We start from the raw sequence: 22640 nt of genomic DNA on the forward strand, positions 1-22640 counted from the left end.
CAGGGTACTCGAGCAGAGCTTGATTTGTCTCCTTTTTGGGGAGAATGTAAGTTCTCTCTTCCAGGTTTGGTTCAGATGCACTGCAGGTTCACTGTCGAAGGATATCTTTCCTTTTTTCTTCCTATGGGGTATTATTCGGTTCCTTTGGACCGTCTCTCCCAGTAATCTCTTTTCTGATCCTAAATTTTCTGTTTGGGATCTGGGGTTTAGTGGACAGTGACCTGATTACAGTAACAGATAGTTCCTGTGGCTTGACGATGCTGGTTGATTTACCGTAGTATCGTCTGATAGAAGACGTTTAGGGACTTTTTCTGTCTTCTTTGATCCTCAGAGATGGATCTAGGCCAGAGTTTCTCCGGTGAAGGCGCTAGGTTGGATCCTTGAATATTGATTTAGCCTGACTAGCCAGGTAGACTTTACCTTAAGGTTAGCCCCTTCAGGTCGTGCCTTTTAGACCTGCTTTAGTCCATCGCTAACTCAGTGTTGGGGGTTGATGACTTTGTCTTGGGGTCCTTTTTTGGACTTCATCCCTTTTGCCTGGCCTCATTCCAGCCGAGGTAAAGTGTAGGTTGAGGCAGTGCAGTGGAGATGTTTCGAATCTGTCTGCAGATTTTCATGGACTACTGGTTGAGAGAATAGTTATCTCATGTCTTTGTCAAGACCTCCCTATCCTGTGGGACAATTTTCTTATCTTCAGGGGCAGTTTGGACTTTGTTCGCAGACTGTCAGGTTGGTGAGGGTGTGCCTAAAGGGGCCAGGATCTCCGGAGGTTTTCCTCCCATTGATATGGATCTTCAGGCAAATCCTTTCTGCTCTAAGGGTCTAGTCTCCTGGGTTCGTCCCAGTGTAGGGATCTAGTTGATCTTACTTTTGCTGGCTTGGATCTTCCTAGCGTTGGGGGGTAGCATTTCGAGTTGAGTTGTGGGCAGAGGCCCACTGTGGCTCGCCGTCAGTGACTCTCTTTGGGACGGATTTTATCTAGAGATATCTTTTTGTTATCTGAATTGCAACTAGGGGACGCCGAAGGAGAATCTTTGGACGTCCGTCTTTATTCCACTCTACCCATTATAGGTTGTGGTTCAGGATCTTCAGGAAGAGCTAATGCATACCTTAGCAGTGCCTTGGAGGTTCATTACCTTTTTCTGACATATCAATCATGCCTTGAGTGGTGGCTCAAATCTAGCAGGGGTAGGCGTCAGTGATTCTGACTGCTCTGTTGAGGCCCGATTTCCTGGTTTGGCCTCCATGAAGTTTGTCCTTGTTGCAGGGATCTGCTGGAACAGGGTTTCTTTTTACTTCATCAAATCTTTGTTCTCTGCAACTGGGTGAGAGATGTCTCTTAGTCTTAGCTGATGAGACAGTTTTTCTCAGAGGTTATGGCCCTCTCCTTGAAGTGCGTAGCTGGTCCCTTGTCATTTATCTCATGTGTGGAAGTACCTGGGTTGTCCTGGCACTCTATTGGGCCTGCCAGGACTCTTTCTTCCAGGATGATCTGTAGAAGGGCCTCTTAGCTATGTTCCTTGTTGGGACAGTGTTGGCCCCGTCTGTTTTTTTGTTTGTTTTTGTTTTGTCTGGCTTCAGAGGCTCGTTGAGTATCTGGACGTATTGTTTTTTTATTAGACCTTTGACTGTGGTCAGCCAGGTGTGTAGTTTGGGTGCTGCTCCTTGGGGTTTGGACTTTACTCTTATAGTCTTGCATTGGGCTACCTTTGTACCTATGCATGATGTTGTCTCATGCATGTTGTCTCATGTTGACTTTTCTTACTTCTGCCAGCAGAAGTCCCTGAGTTACGGCCTTGCTTTGCATCGCTCCTTTTTGGGTGTTGACGATAGTAGGCTATTCGGCGGACTTAATTAGGTTTTCTCCTAAGGTTGTGTCATATCGCATTTTCAGCTGAAGTTTTGGGCACATTTTTATCTCCTATTCCTTCTTCGCGAAGGAAAGTTTTCTGCTTGATATGGAGTAGTACATTAATGATCTATCCTCAGGCTATGTAAGAATAGACGGTTTTCTCTGTTTCTTATCTAGCTGAGAAGCGTAAGGGCCAGAGGGCTCTTAGTCTTCCTTATCTTTTTAGTTGAGGAGTATCTTCCGCTTGGGTGAAGACTCAGCGGGACGCTAGCCTCCTTGGAGGTTTACGGCTCAGTCCTTTCAAGCAGTGGCGTCCTTTTGGGCCTCTAAGATGAGGTCTCTAGGGTTCTTTTTGGTGGGCGGACTATTTGGCCTTCCTTATATTCCTTTCAAAATTGTTTTGCGTTTTTTGCTTCAGTTAAGCAGCCTTCGGGAGAAAGGGGTTTGCAGTCTGTGGTGCCCTCAGATGGGGGCCGCTTCTCTTTTTGACCTCCCGTTAGCATTCAGTGTCCTCTCTAGCTTGGGTATAATTTTCCCACAAGTAATGAATGTAGCTGTGGACTCTCCCTGTATTAAGAAGGAAAACATTATACTTACCAGATAATTTCCTTACCTTCTGTACAGGGAGAGTCCACAGCTCCCGCCCGTGTTCGCCGTTGGGCGGCTCTAAATTTTATCTTGTTCTTCTGGCACCTTTTTCACCCTGATATTTCTCCTACTGTTCCTGGTTCCCTCGGCAGAAGGACTGAGGGATGAGGGAAGTGGGGGAGATATTTAACCCCTTAGTGACCAGAGCACTTTTCCATTTGTTGACCGTTTGGGAACAAGGCTATTTTTACATTTCTGGGGTGTTTGTGTTTAGCTGTAATTTTCCTCTTACTCATTTTCTGTACCCACACATATTATGTACCGTTTTTCTCGCCATTAAATGGACTTTCTAAAGATATCATTATTTTCATCATATCTTATAATTTACTATAATTTTTTTTTATAAAATATGAGGAAAAAATGCAATTTTTTCAAACTTTGACCCCCAAAATCTGTTACACATCTACAACCACCAAAAAACACCCATGCTAAATAGTTTCTAAATTTTGTCCTGAGTTTAGAATTACCCAATGTTTACATGTTCTTTGCTTTTTTTGCAAGTTATAGGGCAATAAATACAAGTAGCACTTTGCTATTTCCAAAACACTTTTTTTCAAAATTAGCGCTAGTTACATTGAGATACTGATATCTGTCAGGAATCCCTGAATATCCCTTGACATGTATATATATATATATATATTTTTTAGAAGACATCCCAAAGTATTGATCTGGGCCCATTTTGGTATATATCATGCCACCATTTCACCGCCAAATGCGATCAAATAAAAAAAAATCGTTCACTTTTTCACAAATTTTTTCACAAACTTTAGGTTTCTCAGTGAAATTATTTACAAACAGCTTGTGCAATTATGGCACAAATGGTTGTAAATGCTTCTCTGGGATCCCCTTTGTTCAGAAATAGCAGACATATATGGCTTTGGCGTTGCTTTTTGGTAATTAGAAGGCCGCTAAATGCCACTGCGCACCACACGTGTATTATGCGCAGCAGTGAAGGGGTTAATTAGGGAGCTTGTATGGTTAATTTTAGCTGTAGTGTAGTAGACAACCCCAAGTATTGATCTAGGCCCATTTTGGCATATTTCATGCCACTATTTCACCGCCAAATTATTATTATTATCATTTATTTGTATAGCGCCGCCAAATTACGTAGCGCTGGGTACAATGAAAAGGGTATACAATGACAAAGATTTGTGATACAATACAAAACATAACAAAACTAAACAAATCTAGTACAGGAGGAAGAGGGCCCTGCTCCGGAGAGCTCACAGTCTATAGGTTTAGGGTGCAGAGACATAAGGTTGGGGTAGCTTGTTACATCGGTTGTATTTGCAGCAGTGAGTCAGGCAGTTCATGTACATGTATTAGCTTGGTTCGGACGTGGGATGGAGGAGAAGATGGTAAGCCTCTCTGAATAGGTGGGTTTTGAAGGATCTTCTGAAGCTATACAAGGTTGGAGACAGTCTGATGGAGCGGGGTAGAGAGTTCCAGAGGACAGGAGCAGCACGTGCGAAGTCTTGGAGGCGGGAGTGGGATGTAGAGATAACAGGAGTGTAGAGACTTAGGTCAGAGGTTGATCGAAGAGGACGGGATGGGGAATATTTCACGATGAAAGAGGAAATATAGTTGGGAGTTAGACTGTTGAGTGCTTTGTAGGTTAGGGCTAATACTTTAAATTGTATTCTGGAGTGTATGGGGAGCCAGTGTAGAGACTGGCAGAGCGGAGCAGCTGATGTAGATCGTCGACTTAGGTGGATGAGTCTAGCAGAAGCATTCTTAATAGATTGGAGGGAGGAGAGGCGGTGTTTTGGAAGGCCATTTAAGAGTAGATTGCAATAATCAATGCGTGACAGGATGAGGGAATGAATAAGTATTTTTGTAGTTTTTTGAGTAAGGAAGGGACGAATTCTGGAAATGTTGCGTAGGTGTGAACGGCAGGATTTGGTAAACGTTTGTATATGTAGGTTGAATGTGAGTTCTGAGTGTAGTGTGACCCCAAGGCAGCGGACTTGGGGTGAGGTGTTGAGAATAGAGTCTCCAACCATCAGAGAAATGTCAGGTGTCGGATGTCTCGAAGAGGGGGGAATAAGAAGCAGCTCAGTTTTGGACAGATTGAGTTGGAGGTTGTGTGAAGACATCCAAGAGAAAATTGCAGAGAGGCAGTCAGAAATCTGGTTGAGTAAAGAGGGAGAGATATCAGGAGAGGAAAGATAGATTTGGGTATCATCAGCATATAGGTGGTACTGGAATCCAAAGGAGGCTATAAGTTTTCCAAGGCAGGATGTATAAAGAGAGAAAAGCAAGGGACCCAAGACAGAGCCTTGCGGTACTCCAACTGAGAGAGGCATAGGATCACAAGATATGTTGTTAAAGGAAACTGAAAACAAGCGGTTTGAAAGATATGATGCAAACCAGGAGAGGGCTGTGTCTCGGATGCCAAATTAATGTAGTATTTTTAGGAGGAGAGGATGGTCAACTGTGTCAAAAGCTGCGGACTGGTCAAGAAGAATTAGTAAGGAGTAATGGCCTTTTGCTTTGGCTGATAACAGGTCATTTGTTACTTTAGCAAGAGCGGTTTCTGTTGAGTGTTTAGGGCAGAAACCAGATTGTAGTGCATCAAGTAAGGAGTTAGTTGTGAGAAATTGAGTTAGCCGATTATAGACTAGTCGTTCCAATAATTTTGAAGCAAAGGGAAGTAAGGAGACCGGTCGATAGTTAGAAGGCGTGGAGGGGTCAAGCGAGGGCTTTTTTAGGATTGGTATGATTGACGCATGCTTGAATGTGTCAGGAAATGTCCCAGCAGTGAGGGATTGGTTAAAGAGATGAGTTGGGGTAGGGGTTAGTGAAGCAGAGAGAGAGGGAATAAGTCGTGAAGGAATAGGGTCAAGTGGGCAGGATGTGAGATGAGCCGAGGATAGGAGTGCAGAGACTTCTTCCTCTGTTACAGGAGGGAAATAGCATAGATTTTTGTTAATAGAAGGGGTGGATAGGATTGCTGGGTTTGCGGGGTGCGAGGTGCAGATCTCTTTTCTAATGGTGTCAATTTTATTTTTGAAGTGATCAGCAATAATTTGAGCAGTGAGGTTGGTAGTGGGCGGGGGGGCAGGCGGACGTAGAAGGGAGTTAAAGGTTGAGAACAGTTTTCTGGGGTTGGATGCGTGAGATGACACGAGGGAGGAGAAATAGACTTGTTTTGCCAGGCTGAGTGCAGAGTTGTAGGTGTCAGCCGTAAAGGACCAGCTCAGGATTCAACCCAACTGCTAGCGTGAAAAGTAAAAAACACACGCTAGCACACTGAGAAATATCCTGGACGTGACCCACTCAGGATTGAAGAAAGCAAATGTCCTTTTAAGAAGATAAATAAACTAAGAGAAATTCCTTTAGCAAGTAATAAAGCAAATGTCCCTTTAAGCAGGTTAGTAAATAAACAAGGATTCCTTTTAGCAGGTTTGGATAAGCAAGTGTCCCTTTAAGCAGGTTTAGTAAACAAACTGAGATTCCTTTTGGCAGGTTTGGATAAAGTAAATGTCCCTTTAAGCAGGTTAGTAAATAAACAAAGATTCCTTTTAGCAGGTTTGGATAAAGCAAATGTCCCTTTAAGCAGATTAGTAAGTAAACAAAGATTCCTTTTAGCAGGTTTGGATAAAGCAAATGTCCCTTTAAGCAGGTTTAGTAAACAAACTGAGGTTCCTTTTTGCAGGTTTGGATAAAGTAAATGTCCCTTTAAGCAGGTTAGCAAACAAACAGAGATTCCTTTTATCAGGTTTGAATAAAGCAAATGTTCCTTTAAGCAGGTTAATGAACAAACAGTAATATCTTCCTCTTATTAGATTTGAATAAAGCAAATGTCCCTTTATGATGATTATCAAACAAACAGATATTCCCTTTAGCAGGTTTAGATAAAGCAAATGTCCTTGTATGCAGGTAGTAAACAAACATAAAATCCTTATTAGCAGGTTTAGGCAAACTGGCAGAGAATATTCAGGCAAGGATTCAGGCAAGGAGACAAAAGAATTACTCACTTACAGGTCCGGTCCGGGAGATAGAAAAGAGAAAACAAACGGGCGCCAATTCAGATCTCCCGCCGAGATTTGAAGGCAGGGAGACTCTGACGTCAGGAGGAGAGCCAGATACCGCGTCACGTTGCTAGGCAACGTGACGTGATAGAGAGGGGATCTGTGAGCCGCGGCGACACGGCAATGAGCAGATCCAATTCATGACAGCACCCCCCTCTCAAGGACCCCTCCGGGGGACAGGACCAGGCCTAGCAGGATAAGCTTTGTGAAAGGCCTTAATCAAAGCAGGGGCGTGAACATGCCGGGCTGGTTCCCAAGTCCGTTCCGTGACCGGATAACCCTTCCAATGGATGAGATAGTATAGTTTCTTGCCACGAAGTTTGGAATCCAGAATGTGAGCAATCTCAAACTCAGGCTGTCCCTGTACCAAGAGAGGCGGAGGTTTGGGCAGAGATTTAGAAAATCTATTAGATTTCACCGGTTTCAGGAGAGAAACATGGAACACAGGGTGAGCTTTGAGAGTCTTGGGAAGAGCAACTCGATATGCAGTAGAACAAACTTGACCCAGTATTCGGAAAGGACCCACATATCGAGGCCCCAATTTGATAGAAGGTTGTTTGAGATGAAGGTGACGAGTAGAAATCCACACCTTGTCTCCAGGACGAAAATTAGGAGCCTTCTTCCGTCTGCGATCAGCAAAAAACTTGTATCTTTTAGAAGCTTTGGAAAGAAGATCACGTATTTTACGCCAATGTCGAGTTAATCTCCGAGCAGTTTGATCAGAAGCAGGATTTTCAGAAGAGGAAGTATACAGAGGAAATGTTCTGGGTTGAAATCCATAAGCTGCAAAAAAGGGAGAAGATTGAAGAGATGAATTGTAACGAGCATTATGGGCCAACTCCGCTAAAGGAAGATAACGAGTCCAATTAGAATGATGATGGTCCACATAATGTCTAAGGTAAGTCTCCAGACATTGGTTTACTCTCTCGGTTTGACCATTAGACTGTGGATGATGAGAGGTTGATAAAGAGATTGTAGTGCCAAAATGTTTGCAGAGCCATTTCCAGAACCGAGAAACAAATTGTACCCCTCTATCGGAAACGATGTCCAAAGGAAAACCATGTAATCTCACGATATGCAAAAGGAAAAGCTCAGAAAGTCCCTTGGCAGATGGAAGACCAGGCAAAGGAATGAAATGGGCAGACTTCGTAAACCTGTCAACCACCACTAAAATAGTGTTGTTTCCGGCAGAAAGAGGAAGGTCTGTAATAAAATCCATAGATAGATGGGTCCAAGGCTGGTGAGGAATGGGTAAAGGTTGAAGTAAACCAGAAGGGAGTTGACGAGGAGCTTTATTTGTAGCACATTGAGTGCAAACTGAGACGTAATCTTTAACATCTTGAGAGAGAGTAGGCCACCAGACATACTGTTTAAGATTCCGAGTCGTGTTACTGACGCCAGGATGTCCAGAGAGAGGACTATCATGAGCCCAATGGAGAATCTTTGGACGGAGATGTTCAGGAACAAATAATAAACCGTCAGGAGATTTAAAGGAAGAAGGAAGATCCTTTTGAGCAGACTGTAACTCCTGTAAACAAGAGGTTGATAATTGAGCTATGACTTCTTGTGGATGAAGTATGGTACCAGATTCTGGAGTAGAGGTAGATTGAAACTGCCTGGATAAGGCATCCGCTTTTATATTCTTAGAACCAGGTATATAGGAAAGATTGTAATTAAAACGTGAAAAGAATAAAGACCAACGAGCTTGTCTGGAATTCAATCGTTTGGCAGTTTGGAGATAAAGAAGATTTTTATGATCCGTGAGTATGGAAAATGGAAAGGTAGTACCCTCCAACCAATGCCTCCATTCGTCCAGAGCCATCTTGATGGCTAATAATTCCTTATTGCCAACGTCATAATTTAATTCAGAAGAAGTAAATTTCTTGGAAAAGAAACCTACAGGATGAATCTTACCCGTGTCAGGTATTCGTTGGGAAAGAACAGCCCCAGCAGCAACAGAAGAAGCATCCACTTCTAGGATAAATTGAAAATCCGGATTTGGGTGACGGAGTATGGGTGCAGAAGAAAAGGCCTTTTTGAGAGACTCAAAGGCCTTAATAGCCTCTGGGGACCACTTTTTACAATCTTGCCCCTTTCTAGTGAGTGACGTGAGAGGAGAAGTAATAGTAGCAAATCCTTTGATAAATTTCCTGTAATAATTGGCGAAGCCAAGAAACCGTTGTAGAGCCTTAAGAGAATCAGGTCTAGGCCAATCCAAAATGGAAGAAAGTTTATTCGGATCCATTTCAAATCCAGATTCAGATATTACATAACCCAAGAAGGGTATGGATTTTTGATGAAATGAACATTTCTCCAATTTGGCGAACAGATGATTGTCTCGTAACCGTTGCAAAACCTTCCTGACATGGTGTACATGATCTTGATAATTGTGAGAAAAAATTAAAATATCGTCAAGGTAGATAATGACGAAGGAGTTCAAAAAATCCCGAAAGATCTCATTGACGAAGTGTTGAAAAACAGCAGGGGCATTACACAGCCCAAAAGGCATAACCAGATATTCATAATGCCCAAATCGAGTGTTAAAGGCTGTCTTCCATTCGTCTCCTTTGCGCATGCGAATAAGGTTATAAGCACCACGAAGGTCCAGTTTGGTAAATATTGTAGCTCCTTGAAGATAAGTGAACAGTTCAGGAATAAGAGGCAGAGGGTAACTATTCTTGACTGTGATTTGATTCAAACCCCGATAATCAATACAAGGTCGCAGTCCTCCATCCTTCTTTCCCACAAAAAAGAAACCAGCCCTAAGAGGAGAAGAGGAAGGTCGAATAAAACCTCTAGCCAAACTATCTTGGATATATTCCTCTAAGGCAACATTCTCTGGCCTTGAGAGCGGATACGTCTTGCCACGAGGGTAGGTTGCCCCAGGAAGTAGATCAATGGGGCAATCAAAAGTACGATGTGGGGGAAGACGTTCTGCTTCTTTCTTGGAAAAAACATCAACGTAATCTTGATAAGGTGTGGGTAACGACCCAGAGGTGTCAATAGTGAGAGCAATGGTGAGAGGCACTTTCGTGGGAATCTGAAGACACCTATTTTGACAAGTATATCCCCAGGAAATGAGTTCGCCTTGAGTCCAGGAGAATACAGGATTATGTAACTGGAGCCAGGGAAGACCCAATATTATGGGAAATTGAGGAGTCGAGATTACATCAAAACATATTGTCTCTGAATGAAGAATTCCAACAGAAAAGAGAATGGGTCTAGTAGCAAACTGGATAAGTCCGGGACCCAAAGGATCTCCACTAACAGTGGAGACTGGAATAGAATATTCCTTTTTGCTTAATGGAATAGAGTGAGTAGTTACAAATGTGGAATCGATGAAGACTCCTCCAGCACCAGAGTCAATAAGAGCTTGAGTATGAATCCTGTCTCCTCCAATTTGAAGAGTAACCGGGACAAAAAGTTTATTATTGAGGGAATGAGATCCTATTTGGCTTAACTTAGTTCCCTGGACAGAAGTTAAGCCCTGGCTTTTACCGGTCTGGTAGGACAATCTTTTAATAAATGTCCTTTAAGGCCACAGTATAAACACAGTCCAAGAGATCGTCTCCTCAGACGTTCAGTTTCAGTTAATCTAATGGTGCCAATTTCCATTGGTTCAGTCTGATCGGAAGGTGGAGAAGCGGGAGTTAAAGGGTTAGAGATACGAGGTACCAGACGAAAAGGACGATTAGAAGCTTTCTGATTTCTCTCTCTTTCTTGTTGGCGTTCGCGGTATCTGGAATCGAGACAAATACAAAGATTTATCAGAGCCTCTAGAGATTCTGGGATTTCACGATAGACCAACTCATCTTTGAGACGTTCAGAAAGTCCTTTGCGAAAAGCTGCTCTAAGAGCTCCCTGATTCCAGGTAGTCTCAGAAGCTAGAGTGCGAAATTCAATAGCATATTGGGATACAGGTTGACCACCTTGTCGTAAGTCTAGAAGAGAAGCTTCAGCAGCGGCAGACCTCCCTGGCTTATCGAAGACATTTGAAAAGACAGAGAGAAATGTATCCACATCCTGGAGTATTGGATCATTCTTTTCAAGCAAAGGTGATACCCAGGCTAAGGCTCTACCTTTCATTAAGGATATAAGGAAAGTGATTCTAGAGGAGGGAGTTGCAAAGAGAACTGGACTATTCCGAAAATGAAGGCGACACTGATTCAAAAAACCCCTACAATCCTCAGGATTCCCATCATATTTGTCCGGAAGAGGTATCCTGGGACTGAGCTGAGCTTGTGTCTGATTGGTAGGATTCGTAGGGGGAGAGGGATCCAAAGGAATAGGATTAGGAGGTATAGGAGCAGCCATATTCTGAAGTAAAATAGTTATCTGATCCAACTTTGCGTCCAAGGATTGTAAGTGGGTAGCATGAGATCCCAATAACTGTCCCTGGTGGGTCACGGCCATGGATAATTCAGTGGGGTCCATTTTTATGGCCCGTTTGTAATGTCAGCCGTAAAGGACCAGCTCAGGATTCAACCCAACTGCTAGCGTGAAAAGTAAAAAACACACGCTAGCACACTGAGAAATATCCTGGACGTGACCCACTCAGGATTGAAGAAAGCAAATGTCCTTTTAAGAAGATAAATAAACTAAGAGAAATTCCTTTAGCAAGTAATAAAGCAAATGTCCCTTTAAGCAGGTTAGTAAATAAACAAGGATTCCTTTTAGCAGGTTTGGATAAGCAAGTGTCCCTTTAAGCAGGTTTAGTAAACAAACTGAGATTCCTTTTGGCAGGTTTGGATAAAGTAAATGTCCCTTTAAGCAGGTTAGTAAATAAACAAAGATTCCTTTTAGCAGGTTTGGATAAAGCAAATGTCCCTTTAAGCAGATTAGTAAGTAAACAAAGATTCCTTTTAGCAGGTTTGGATAAAGCAAATGTCCCTTTAAGCAGGTTTAGTAAACAAACTGAGGTTCCTTTTTGCAGGTTTGGATAAAGTAAATGTCCCTTTAAGCAGGTTAGCAAACAAACAGAGATTCCTTTTATCAGGTTTGAATAAAGCAAATGTTCCTTTAAGCAGGTTAATGAACAAACAGTAATATCTTCCTCTTATTAGATTTGAATAAAGCAAATGTCCCTTTATGATGATTATCAAACAAACAGATATTCCCTTTAGCAGGTTTAGATAAAGCAAATGTCCTTGTATGCAGGTAGTAAACAAACATAAAATCCTTATTAGCAGGTTTAGGCAAACTGGCAGAGAATATTCAGGCAAGGATTCAGGCAAGGAGACAAAAGAATTACTCACTTACAGGTCCGGTCCGGGAGATAGAAAAGAGAAAACAAACGGGCGCCAATTCAGATCTCCCGCCGAGATTTGAAGGCAGGGAGACTCTGACGTCAGGAGGAGAGCCAGATACCGCGTCACGTTGCTAGGCAACGTGACGTGATAGAGAGGGGATCTGTGAGCCGCGGCGACACGGCAATGAGCAGATCCAATTCATGACAGTAGGACTTAAGGGTGAATTTATAATGTTGGAAATCAGCAAAGGTGCGTGATTTCCTCCACTGCCGTTCAGCGGCCCGTGAGCATCGCTGAAGATATCTGGTCTGTTTAGTGTGCCACGGTTGCCGTCGAGTGATTGATGTACGTCGAAGAGTGGAGGGTGCAGTTTTGTCAAGTGTTGATTTTAGTGCCGAATTATACTGTAGAGTCACAAGGTTTGGACAAGAGAGGGATGAAATGTCAGAGAGCAGAGGACTCAGTTGAATGGAAAAGTCTGTGAGATCCAAGTCATTTAAATTCCTGTGAGGTAGCAGTTTTTTGGGGGCTTGCAAAGATGTAGCAGGTAGATTGAGAGAGAAAGTTAATAGATGGTGGTCAGAGAGAGGAAAGCGGAAGTTAAGGGAGTTGGAAACAGCACAGAGATTTGTGAAGACCAGGTCTATGGAGTTGCCTTCACAGTGTGTTGGAGATGTTGTCCACTGGGACAGGCCTAAAGAGGTGGTAAGGGATAGAAGTTTAGAGGCAGCAGGCGTGTTAGGCTTATCAAGGGGTATGTTGAAGTCCCCTAAGATGAGAGAAGGGACATTAGAAGAGAAAATGTGGAAGCCAGGCTTCAAAGTGGTCCAGAAATTGTGATGCTGGACCAGGGGGCCGATAGATAACTGCAACACGAAGAGCTATAGGGGAGAAGAGGCGGATAGCGTGAACTTCAAAAGATGAGAAGGAAAGAGAGGGGGGTGAAGGAATGCAGTGAAAGGTACTGTGTGGAGACAGGAGAATTCCTACTCCTCCTCCTTGTTTGTCTCCAGGTCTGGGAGTGTGACTGAAGTGCAGGCCGCCATAGGACAGAGAGGCTACAGCAGCCAAATGCGATCAAATTAAAAAAAACTTAAAATGTTTCACAATTTTAGGTTTCTCATTGAAATTATTTACAAACAGCTTGTGCAATTATGGCACAAATTGTTGTAAATGCTTCTCTGGGATCCCCTTTGTTCAGAAATAGCAGACATATATGGCTTTGGCGTTGCTTTTTGGTAGTTAGAAGGCTGCTAAATGCCGCTGCGCACCACACGTATATTATGTCTAGCAGTGAAGGGGTTAATTAGGTAGCTTGTAGGGAGCTTGCATGGTTAATTTTAGCTTTAGTGTAGAGATCAGCCTCCCACCTGACACATCCCACCCCCTGATCCCTCCCAAACAGCTCTCTTCCCTCCCCCACCCCACAATTGTCCCGCCATCTTAAGTACTGGCAGAAAGTCTGCCAGTACTAAAATAAAAGTTTTTTTGAGGGGTCTGGGTTTTTAAAAAAAAAAAAAAAATCTTCTGCTGTGTAGGACCCCCCTTAGCCCCCAACCTCCCTGATACCCCCCAAACAGCTCTTTAAACCCCCCCCCCTCTGCCTTATTGTGCGCCATATTGAGGTATTTTTATTTTATTTTATTAAAGTATTGCTTTATTTCTGTAGTGTAGCTGCCCCCCCCCCTCAACATCCAACCCCCCACCCTCTCCCAGATCCCTTAATTTTCAAATCCCACCCTCTCCAGTCCTCTCTCCCACCCTCAGATCTACAGCATATTGATGCTGTTTGTAGGGATCTCGCGTGCACGCACGTGCGCACCCGCACACAATCCCTCCTCCACTGATGACCGCCCACCCACCTCCCTGGATGAGCTCCCACCCACCAGCGATAACGGCCATCGATGGCCGATGCAGAGAGGGCCACAGAGTATGTCTCTCTGTATTGGATGGCTAAAAACAGTTATTGCAAAGACCGACGTATGGGGTAGGTCCTTGGTCGTTAACTGCATTATTTTGCAGGACGTACCCCATACGTCGTTGGTCGTTAAGGGGTTAAGCCTTTGGCTGGGGTGTCTTTGCCTCTTCCTGGTGGCCAGGTTCAGTATTCCCACAAGTAATGAATGCAGCTGTGGACTCTCCCTGTACAGATGGAAAGGAAATTATCTGGAGTAAGCATCATTTATGTTTTTTAGCTATTAGGGAAATAATTTAAGTGCATTTAGGTAAGGTTATATATTTTTTTTCATATTTTTAGGCTAATTTAGATGAATTCCACATGAGTTCGCCTACATTCCTTAGAGCTTTAATGACAGCAGTGTGCAAAGCGGCAATTATAGGTGAGACATCCTCTCTGGCCCACATTGTTTTGTTTCAGATTAAGTTTAAAAATGTTTAAATGTCCCCACAAATCTCCCCTTTCCTCTCTTTCCTCAGGGGATTGTTCTTCCTGCCGTGTGGACACAACCTTTCTAAAGCAGAGAGTTCCGGTCTTATTTAAGTACCTGGACTCAGACACAGAGAGGGAACTACAAGCACTTTATGCACTACAAGCATTGATAGTAAAACTTGATCAACCTCCCAGTAAGTATGTCTTGGCATGGTCATATGAGCAGGGGTGATGGAAATGATTTTGTATTTGTGTCCATAGAAAGTTTATAAACCCTTTTGAGATGGAGTTAAATTCCTTAGTCTTTGTAAATTGGCTTTTTAAATTCTTCCATTTTCACGCTCTATCAGTTTGATGGCTAATATTACTTTTAGGACTTAAAGGGAACATGAAACCCAACTTTTGTCTTTTGTGGTTAAGACAGAGAATACAATAAAAAAAAAAAAGTTTTTTTAATTTGCTTTTACATGGTATTCTTTGCTAAAGAGATAACTAGATAGGTAACGTGCACATTTCTGGAGCACTACATGACCGGAAACACTTTATGCCTCCTACTGTTCTTACAAACGTATATATTTGTAAAGCTGCTGCAATATATTGCCCCAGTTACGTGCACGCTCCTATACCTTCCTACCTGCTTTTCAGCAAAGGATATCAAGAGAATAATATAAATGAATAGGTTTTCTAAATTTTAAATCTCTCTGAATTATGAAAGATTTTTTTTTGGGGGGGGGGGGTTTGTGTCCCTTTAAACACATTTGATATTTTATTTCATATGTAATGTTTTTTCTTTCCCTTTACACTGCATTATTTACATCCATCACTCATTTCATTCATGTGAACTGCAACGGAATTACAATGCCACATAATGCCTCCGACAGCACCCTTTAGTAAACCTCTCCCCTTCTGTGCAGGGTATCCCTCGCTCTGTTGCTCTTCAGCGAGACCAATGCACAGAATACTTTCACGTGCCTTTACATTATGGTTAGGATCTGCAATAAATATGCTCTTTGTTCTGTATGTCTGGATCTCAAGAACGCTTGCAGAACATCGTTTTCTCTTCACTGCCTACATGAAACTACTAGAGAGAGTCAGGAGCTGGTAATTACGAGTCAAGCCATATTTCTGCACTGCAGTCGTTTCTTAAAAGTTTTCCCACAATGCATCAGGAGTTTACTGTCCCCTTTTTACTCGCATCCTGTGTACTCCTGGTCTTGTGTACAGTGATAAGCTTCCATGCAGGAGCTTCTCACAAATCCAGTTGTCCTGAACGAAACTGATTGCTAGTTTACCTTCCATACGGCAACTCTGCAAGCTCTCTGAGGCATGTACTTTTCAGCTAAAATTACATTTAAATAATATATTTTTATTTTAACTGATAGCTCTCATAGATGGGGGGTTTTCGGTGCTACACATACTTTTCCTTTTTATTGTATTGGCCTTCTCATTTTATCTGTAGCCTACTTCAGTATAGTGGTAAACCTAAGAAATGTAAAGCAAAACTCAAGCACTGCTCTAAAACTTAATGTAAGTCCAAGCTATCCATGATATTTAGCTTTGCCCCAAGTGGTATTTGCCAATATTCCACCTTCTGTAATGCCCACCAATGGGTCTTAAATAAATACAAGGCCCTCATTCCCTTTCTTTCACAAGGAGATTTCATAGGGACGTAATTATGATTTGTTCTCATTTAGTCCATGGTGATCTATACACTGCAGGATGTGGGTAATCTCTTTCCACAGCACTGCAGCAAGGTCTTCTCCCACTGGATGAAACACTCTCCTCCTTCCCCACCTCAAAATGGCGTCCACCAGCTGGTTAACATTCTTCCATCTCCAGACTGGCTTTGGCTCACACAACTACTATGCTGTGCTTCTGTCCTCACTGGAGGATACTCTACCTGTGGACTACTTCCATATTACAGTATCACTCCTGTTCATCTGCAGACCCAAATGGCATGCTTAAAATGGCAGACAAGAAAGGGCCTTCTCTCCTCCTTTGCATTTTGGTTATAGGACTCATGGTAGCAAGAGAGGCCATTCCATGTTCCCAATTGTTACTATGTGCCCTTTACAAATCCATTCTCCAGCGTTCAATGGCAAAGTATTTCCCCTTTCTTGGTTTATGGCGCAACAAGGCACAGTCTCACTGCCTTCAATAACATAGGTAGTTGATTCTCACATATGATGTATAGTCTGGGGCGATTGCCACGTGCAAAGTATATTATTCCCCAGAGAGGTGGCTCTTATCGTTGTTCTTGAACTCATAGTGATTTCACTCTACTTCATTGGCAAATGACTTTCTCCAGTTTTTTTTTTTTTGTTTTTTTTAAATTTCTTAAATCCTATAATTTCCACCCTAATTTATCTTTTCTTTCATAAGGTGATGAGATTCCACAAGCCATTACTCCTGGGATTCAACTCCTGGCCACTAGGAGGAGGCATAGATTCCCAAAGCTCTAAGCACCTAATTTGTCTTTTCTCAGTTTCTCCTTGCTCTTCAGTTCACATCCATATATTTCTTCAAGCATTTTCACCTTCCTTTGGATCACCAGTTTTGGCTTTGTTGTCTTCAGATTTGTCCTAAACCCTGTTAACCATGAGACTTTCACACTACTTGGTTTCCGGTCTTAACTATTAACCAAAACCTATGGCAACAAACCTCAGACATAAATTTCAGCCTCTCGCAGGTGCAGTTGCATCTCTTTAAGCCAGTGTTTCCCAACCACGGTCCTCAAGTACCCACAACAGGCCTGGTTTTCATTATAGCTGAACCAGTGCACAGGTGAAGTAATCAGCTGATCAGTAACCAACTTGCTCTCATCCATCAGCTGATTATTTCACATGTGCTGTAGTTCAGCTATAATGAACACCAGGACTTTTGAGGGTACTTGAGGTCCGCAGTTGGGAAACACTGCTCTAAGCAATGAATCATGTTATTTTTCAGAGGAGAATAGTCTGGTATTTGGGAGTTCAACTGTTGTTTTGGGAGGATCGCACTAATATCTGTGAAAGGCATAGTAAGCTAAAAGAGACTGCACCCTGAGTGGCACTAGCCTTTCGAATAAGCAACAAATATTTTTACATATCTTTATTCTCAATTAAGAGAGAACTTTGCAATATTTTTTTCTTTTTCTTTTTTTTTTTACATTTAGGGCTAGATTACAAGTGGAGTGCTAATTTATTGTGTGCCCATAAACTGGCGAATTCGCCCATTTAAGGAGATAAGATAAAGAAGATATAGAAGATAAAGAAGGTTTTGTGTGTACAGAAAGTGATAAAATAAGGAGATCTGCAGTGTCTAATAAAACTACTGGACATGAATTACAAAATATTAGACTGTTGCTACTTAACCCAGTCATCCAGAAATATATTTATATCATATAAAACAGAATGCTGGTGCTGCCAAACAGGGATAGGGAACATGTCATATAATTGGCGGAAGTTTTCTTTCTGGGAGGCGGTGGTGAGGGGATCATCAATACTTTTTAATAAGAATATTCTGGTTAAATCTTGTATTTTGTTGTTTATCAAACGCCTTAAATTGCTTTCTACGTCCCAGAAAAGATGCTGTGAAATGGACGTTGACTTAGGTGTAAATCAACAGAGAATACCATCTGCTGCTTTATGGAAGGATATATGTGCTAAGTTTTTACAATTAGAAGAGCACCATTATACTTAAAGGGACAGTAAACCCAAAAACATTTTCCATCTTAATGGAAGGAGAGTCCACTGCTTCATTCATTACTTGTGGGAATTAAGAACCTTGCCACCAGGAGGAGGCAAAGACACCCCAGCCAAAGGCTTAAATACCTCCCCCACTCCCCTCATCCCCCAGTCATTCTTTGCCTTTAGTCACAGGAGGTTGGCAGAGAAGTGTCGTAAGATTCTGAGTAGTCTTTTATGGAGGGTAGTACTCTTCGGAATGGGACTGGAGTTTTTAAGTAGTCCTGTCAGCCTCTCAGTGAGAGCATGGGTGAAAGTTAGAGTCCGGAAATGCAGGGAGAGACTTTCTGTGAAACCATCCCGACTCAGATTAACAGCTCCTTAAGCAATCAGCGTTGACGAGTTTCGCTGCCTGCTTTATGCACTCAAGTCAATGTTAAGAGTGTTGCTACTAACCTGTCACACTTGAAGGGCCGTATTCCTGTTCCACGGCATAGATTCTGGTAAGATCGTTTCATTTATACACATATGATAACGCAAGAAGAGAGGGTCACAGTGTTTCTCCTTTTATCTGTAAAGAATGAAGGGTTAATATCCCTGGAAAGGGGATTATTGAACAGGGGGGAATTTATGCATAATATCTTTGTGTGAGATGAGGCTCTAGCAATGTGTGAACAGTCAGGTGTAGATCAGTGCTGACTTTTTTTGGCGCATTTTCTCTACAGTTCAGGGGCCGTCCTGCATGGCACTCTATGTGACCGGGTGTGTCCTTTCTCTTTCCTGATCAGCAATTGCGGGAGACGTAACGGTTTCTCTGTGGTGTGGGTCATAGGAGGTGGTGAGTGCCCCGGCCATTGGTGTATAAAGGTGCCATTTATTCTACCTAGTCCGTATTAAAGGCGCAAGCTATGGAGGACTCTGATATATTAGAGGATACCACCTCTTTAATTAAATCTAATACCTGTGTTTATTGGGAGGAGGTGCAGGTTGTTCCGCCTGCTCAGCTTTGTTCCACATGCTTTGATAAGTTTGCGATATCTAAAAAGAATAAGATATTTAGCACAACTGAGCCGTCCACTTCTGAGGGTTCCCCGTCCCGCGAGGTGCGTTCCCTACATTAATCTCCGATCTTTGGCCTCTTGGCAGCCAGATTTCGATGCCCAACTACAAACTGTTTCTGCTGCCTTCCATGCCTTTCCATACCCTGCGAAGGTAAAGACATAGCCTCCCGTCCCAGGGGTCATCTACTCCACTGGATGTCTCTGATAGATTATCCGCTGATGAGGACGCCTCCGACTCTTCGGAGGGCGCTCTCTCTAGGAAGGAATCCGCGTCTTCTAGACCTCCAGCAGCGGAGGAGCCAGATTTTAAATTTAAGATAAAGCATTTGTGCTTTTTACTGAAAGAAGTGCTTGCTAGGTTGGAGGTTCCAGAGCCGAAACTTCCAGAAGAACCTTCAATCCCTAAGATAGATAGGGTTTACGAGGACAGGGTAGATAGGGTTTACGAGGACAGGGTGGTACCTCAGACCTTCCCAGTTCCCATGAAGATGGCTACTATTATTAAGAATGAGTAGGAGAAACTTGTCCTTTTCTCCCTCTACTTCTTTTAAAAAACTGTTTCCCGTCCCGGACTCTCAGCTTGAACTATGGGGGGCCATTCCTAAGGTGAAGCGGACGACTATTCCCCTCGAGGATAGCTCATCGTTTAAGGAGCCCATGGATAAGAAATTATAATCCATGTTGAGGAAGATGTTTCAACTCACAGGGTTTTTTTTTTCAACCGGCAGCTGCGATCGGCTACCTACTTGTGTGACGCACTGTCAGCTATGATCAAGGTATAGACTCCCCTCGAGGAAATACAGGAAAAGATTAAGGCCTTAAGGGTAGCTAATTATTTTATCTGTGATGCTAATATGCAGGTTATTCGACTGAATGCCAAGACATCAGGTTTCTCGGTTCTAGCCCGCAGGGCTCTGTGGTTAAAGTAGTGGTCTGCGGACATGACTTCCAAGTCTAGATTACTATCCCTTCCTTTTCAGGGGAAAGTTCTTTTTGGTTCAGGGCTGGACTCTCTATCATATCCTTGGTCACGGGAGGCAAGGGTGTTTTCCTTCCGCAGGATAAGAAGAATAAGCCTAAGGGCTCTAATTTTCGTCCCTTTTCATTTGAACGCCAGCAGCCTTCTGCGAAGCCGAGCAGTCCAAGGGATCTTGGAAGCCAGCTCAATCCTGGAACAAATCCAAGCAGAGAGAGAATCCCGTTGAGACAAAATCGGCATAAAGGGGCAGCCCCCGATCCATCTCTGGATCGCGTAGGGGCAGACTATCTCTGTTCGCAGAGGCTTGAATGCGAGATGTACAGGATCATTGGGTTCTGGAGGTTATCACCCAGGGCTACAAGATAGGGTTAAAGACTCATACACCCAGGAGCAGATTCCAACTGTCAAACCTATCCTCAAGGCCAGAGAAGAGAGACGCCTTTCTAGGGTGCGTGAGGGATCTCTCCTCTCTGAGTATTAGTTCCAGTACCTCTAGCAGAAAGGGGGCTTGGATACTATTCAAACCTTTTCGTAGTCCCAATGGAGGAGGGCACGTTCCGCCCGATTCTGGACCTAAAGTGCCTAAACAGGATTCTGTCAGTTCCGTCGTTCAAAATGGAGACGATCAGATCGATTCTGCCCCTAGTTCAAGACGACTTACCTTCACGTGCCAATCCACAAGGACCACTTTAGGTTCCTATGATTCGCTTTTCTGGACTAACACTTCCAGTTTGTGGCCCTGCCGTTCGGTCTGGCGACTGCCCCAAGAGTCTTTACAAAGGTTCTGGGGGCGCTGCTCGCGGTAGCAAGAGCCAGAGATATTGCGGTAGCTCCTTATCTGGACGATATCCTGGTTCAGGCTCCGTCCTACAGGACCACTTGAGGATGCTTCTTCTCCTTCGATCCCACGGATGGAAGATAAACGAGGGAAAGAGTTCTCTGGTTCCCAGCAACATGGTGGAGTTCCTGGGCACAATCATAGATTTCATAGTTAAAAAAATATTCTTGACAGATCAGAGATGTTCCAAGATCGCGTCCAGCTGTCTTGCCCTTCAGACCTCCTCAAGGCCATCTGTGGCTAGGTGTATGGAGGTGGTCAGACTCATGGTTTCCAGCATAGATGTCGTTCCATTTAAGACCTTTGCAGTTATGCATGTTGAGACAATGGAACGGTGATCACTCAGATCTTTCCCAACAGATCTCTCTGGACAATCCCTCTCTTGGTTGGTCCGCCCGGGACAGCTGTCCCAGGGGACATCCTTTTTGAGACCATCCTGGGAGATTGTGACCACGGATGCGAGTCTATCAGGATGTCGAGCTGTTTGGGGTGCCAGAATGACCCAGGGCAGGTGGACTTGAGAGGAGTCGATCCTTCCGATAAATATCATGGAACTGCGAGCAATATTCCTCGCTCTGAGGGCTTGGCCCCTCTTGGGGTTGTCCCGTTTCATCAGATTCCAGTCGGACAACGTTACCATGGTGGCGTACATAAACCATCAGGGGGGTACGAGAAGCTCCCTGGCTATGAGGGAGGTGACTCGGATTCTGGAATAGGCAGAATCCCACAACTGCTCACTCTCAGCAATCCACATTCCGGGTGTGGACAACTGGGAAGTGGATTTCTTCAGCAGACAGTCGTTTCATCCGGGGAATGGGCTCTCCATCTTGAGGTTTTTTGCGGAGATCTGCAACAGATGGGGGACGCCGGAGATAGATCTTATGGCGTCCAAACTCAACTTCAAGCTTCCCAGATACGGGTCATGATCCAGGGATCCCTAGGCAGAGCTGATAGATGCCTTAGCAGTACCTTTGGAGTTCTACCTGATTTACATATTTCCCCCATTGTCACTTCTCCCTCGAGTAGTGGCACGCATCAAACAGGAGTGAGCTTCGTCCATTCTGATTGCTCCATTGTCGCTACAGAGGACGTGGTTTGCAGACCTGGTGGGAATGTCGTCTCCTCCATGGAGGTTACCCTGTCTCAGAGATCTGCTGGTTCAGGGTCCCTTTCTTCACCAAAATCTCGATTCTCTGAGGCTGACTGCGTGGAGATTGAACGCCTAGATTTGGCCAAGATAGGGTTCTCGGAAAGAGTGATTGATACTCTCATTAGCGCTGCGGAATCTGTTGGCGCTCTACAAATAACCGATAATAATAATAATAATTCAGGCCAGGAAACCTGTCACTCGTCGCATCTATCATAAGGTGTGGAGAAACTATTTATCCTGGTGTGAGGAACGTAGATATCCCTGACACAAGGTTAGGGTATCCAGGATTCTGGCCTTTTTCCAAAATGGTTTGGATAAGGGTCTTGCTGCCAGTTCCTTAAAGGGACAGATTTCGGCTTTATCAGTCCTGTTACACAAGAAGCTAGCGGAGCTTCCTGATATTCAGTCCTTTGTTAAGGCTTTGTCTAGAATCAGACCAGTATTTAGAACTTCTGCTCCTCTTTGGAGTTTAAATTTGGTTCTTAAGGTTTTGCAGAGGGCTCCGTTTGAGCCTATGCATGCGCTTGACATTAAGATTCTTCCCTGGAAGGTTCTATTTCTACTGGCTATTGCTTCGGCTTGCAGAGTCTTAGTTAGCGGCCTTGCAATGTGAGCCCCCTTACCTGTTTTTTCACGCTGCTAAGGCTGTGCTTTGCAGTGGGTTGGGGTTTCTTCCCAAGGTGGTGTCAGATCGTAACATCAACCAGGAGATAGTAGTTCCTTCCTTGTGTCCTAACTCTTCTTTGTCTAAGGAAAGGTTACTTCATAACTTGGA

The 22640-nt window shown here is 43.6% G+C and overlaps 1 protein-coding gene across 1 annotated transcript in view; it reads left to right on the forward strand.

Moving 5' to 3' along the window:
- EIF4G3 (eukaryotic translation initiation factor 4 gamma 3) overlaps positions 1–22640 on the forward strand; it is a 477611-nt gene that overhangs the window by 451294 nt on the left and 3677 nt on the right. Inside the window, 2 exon segments of the mRNA XM_053690236.1 lie at positions 14041–14122; positions 14220–14366. Coding sequence (XP_053546211.1) covers positions 14041–14122; positions 14220–14366 — 229 coding nt within the window.

This window comes from Bombina bombina, chromosome 8 (assembly GCF_027579735.1).
Source record: "Bombina bombina isolate aBomBom1 chromosome 8, aBomBom1.pri, whole genome shotgun sequence".
Lineage (NCBI taxonomy): Eukaryota > Metazoa > Chordata > Amphibia > Anura > Bombinatoridae > Bombina > Bombina bombina.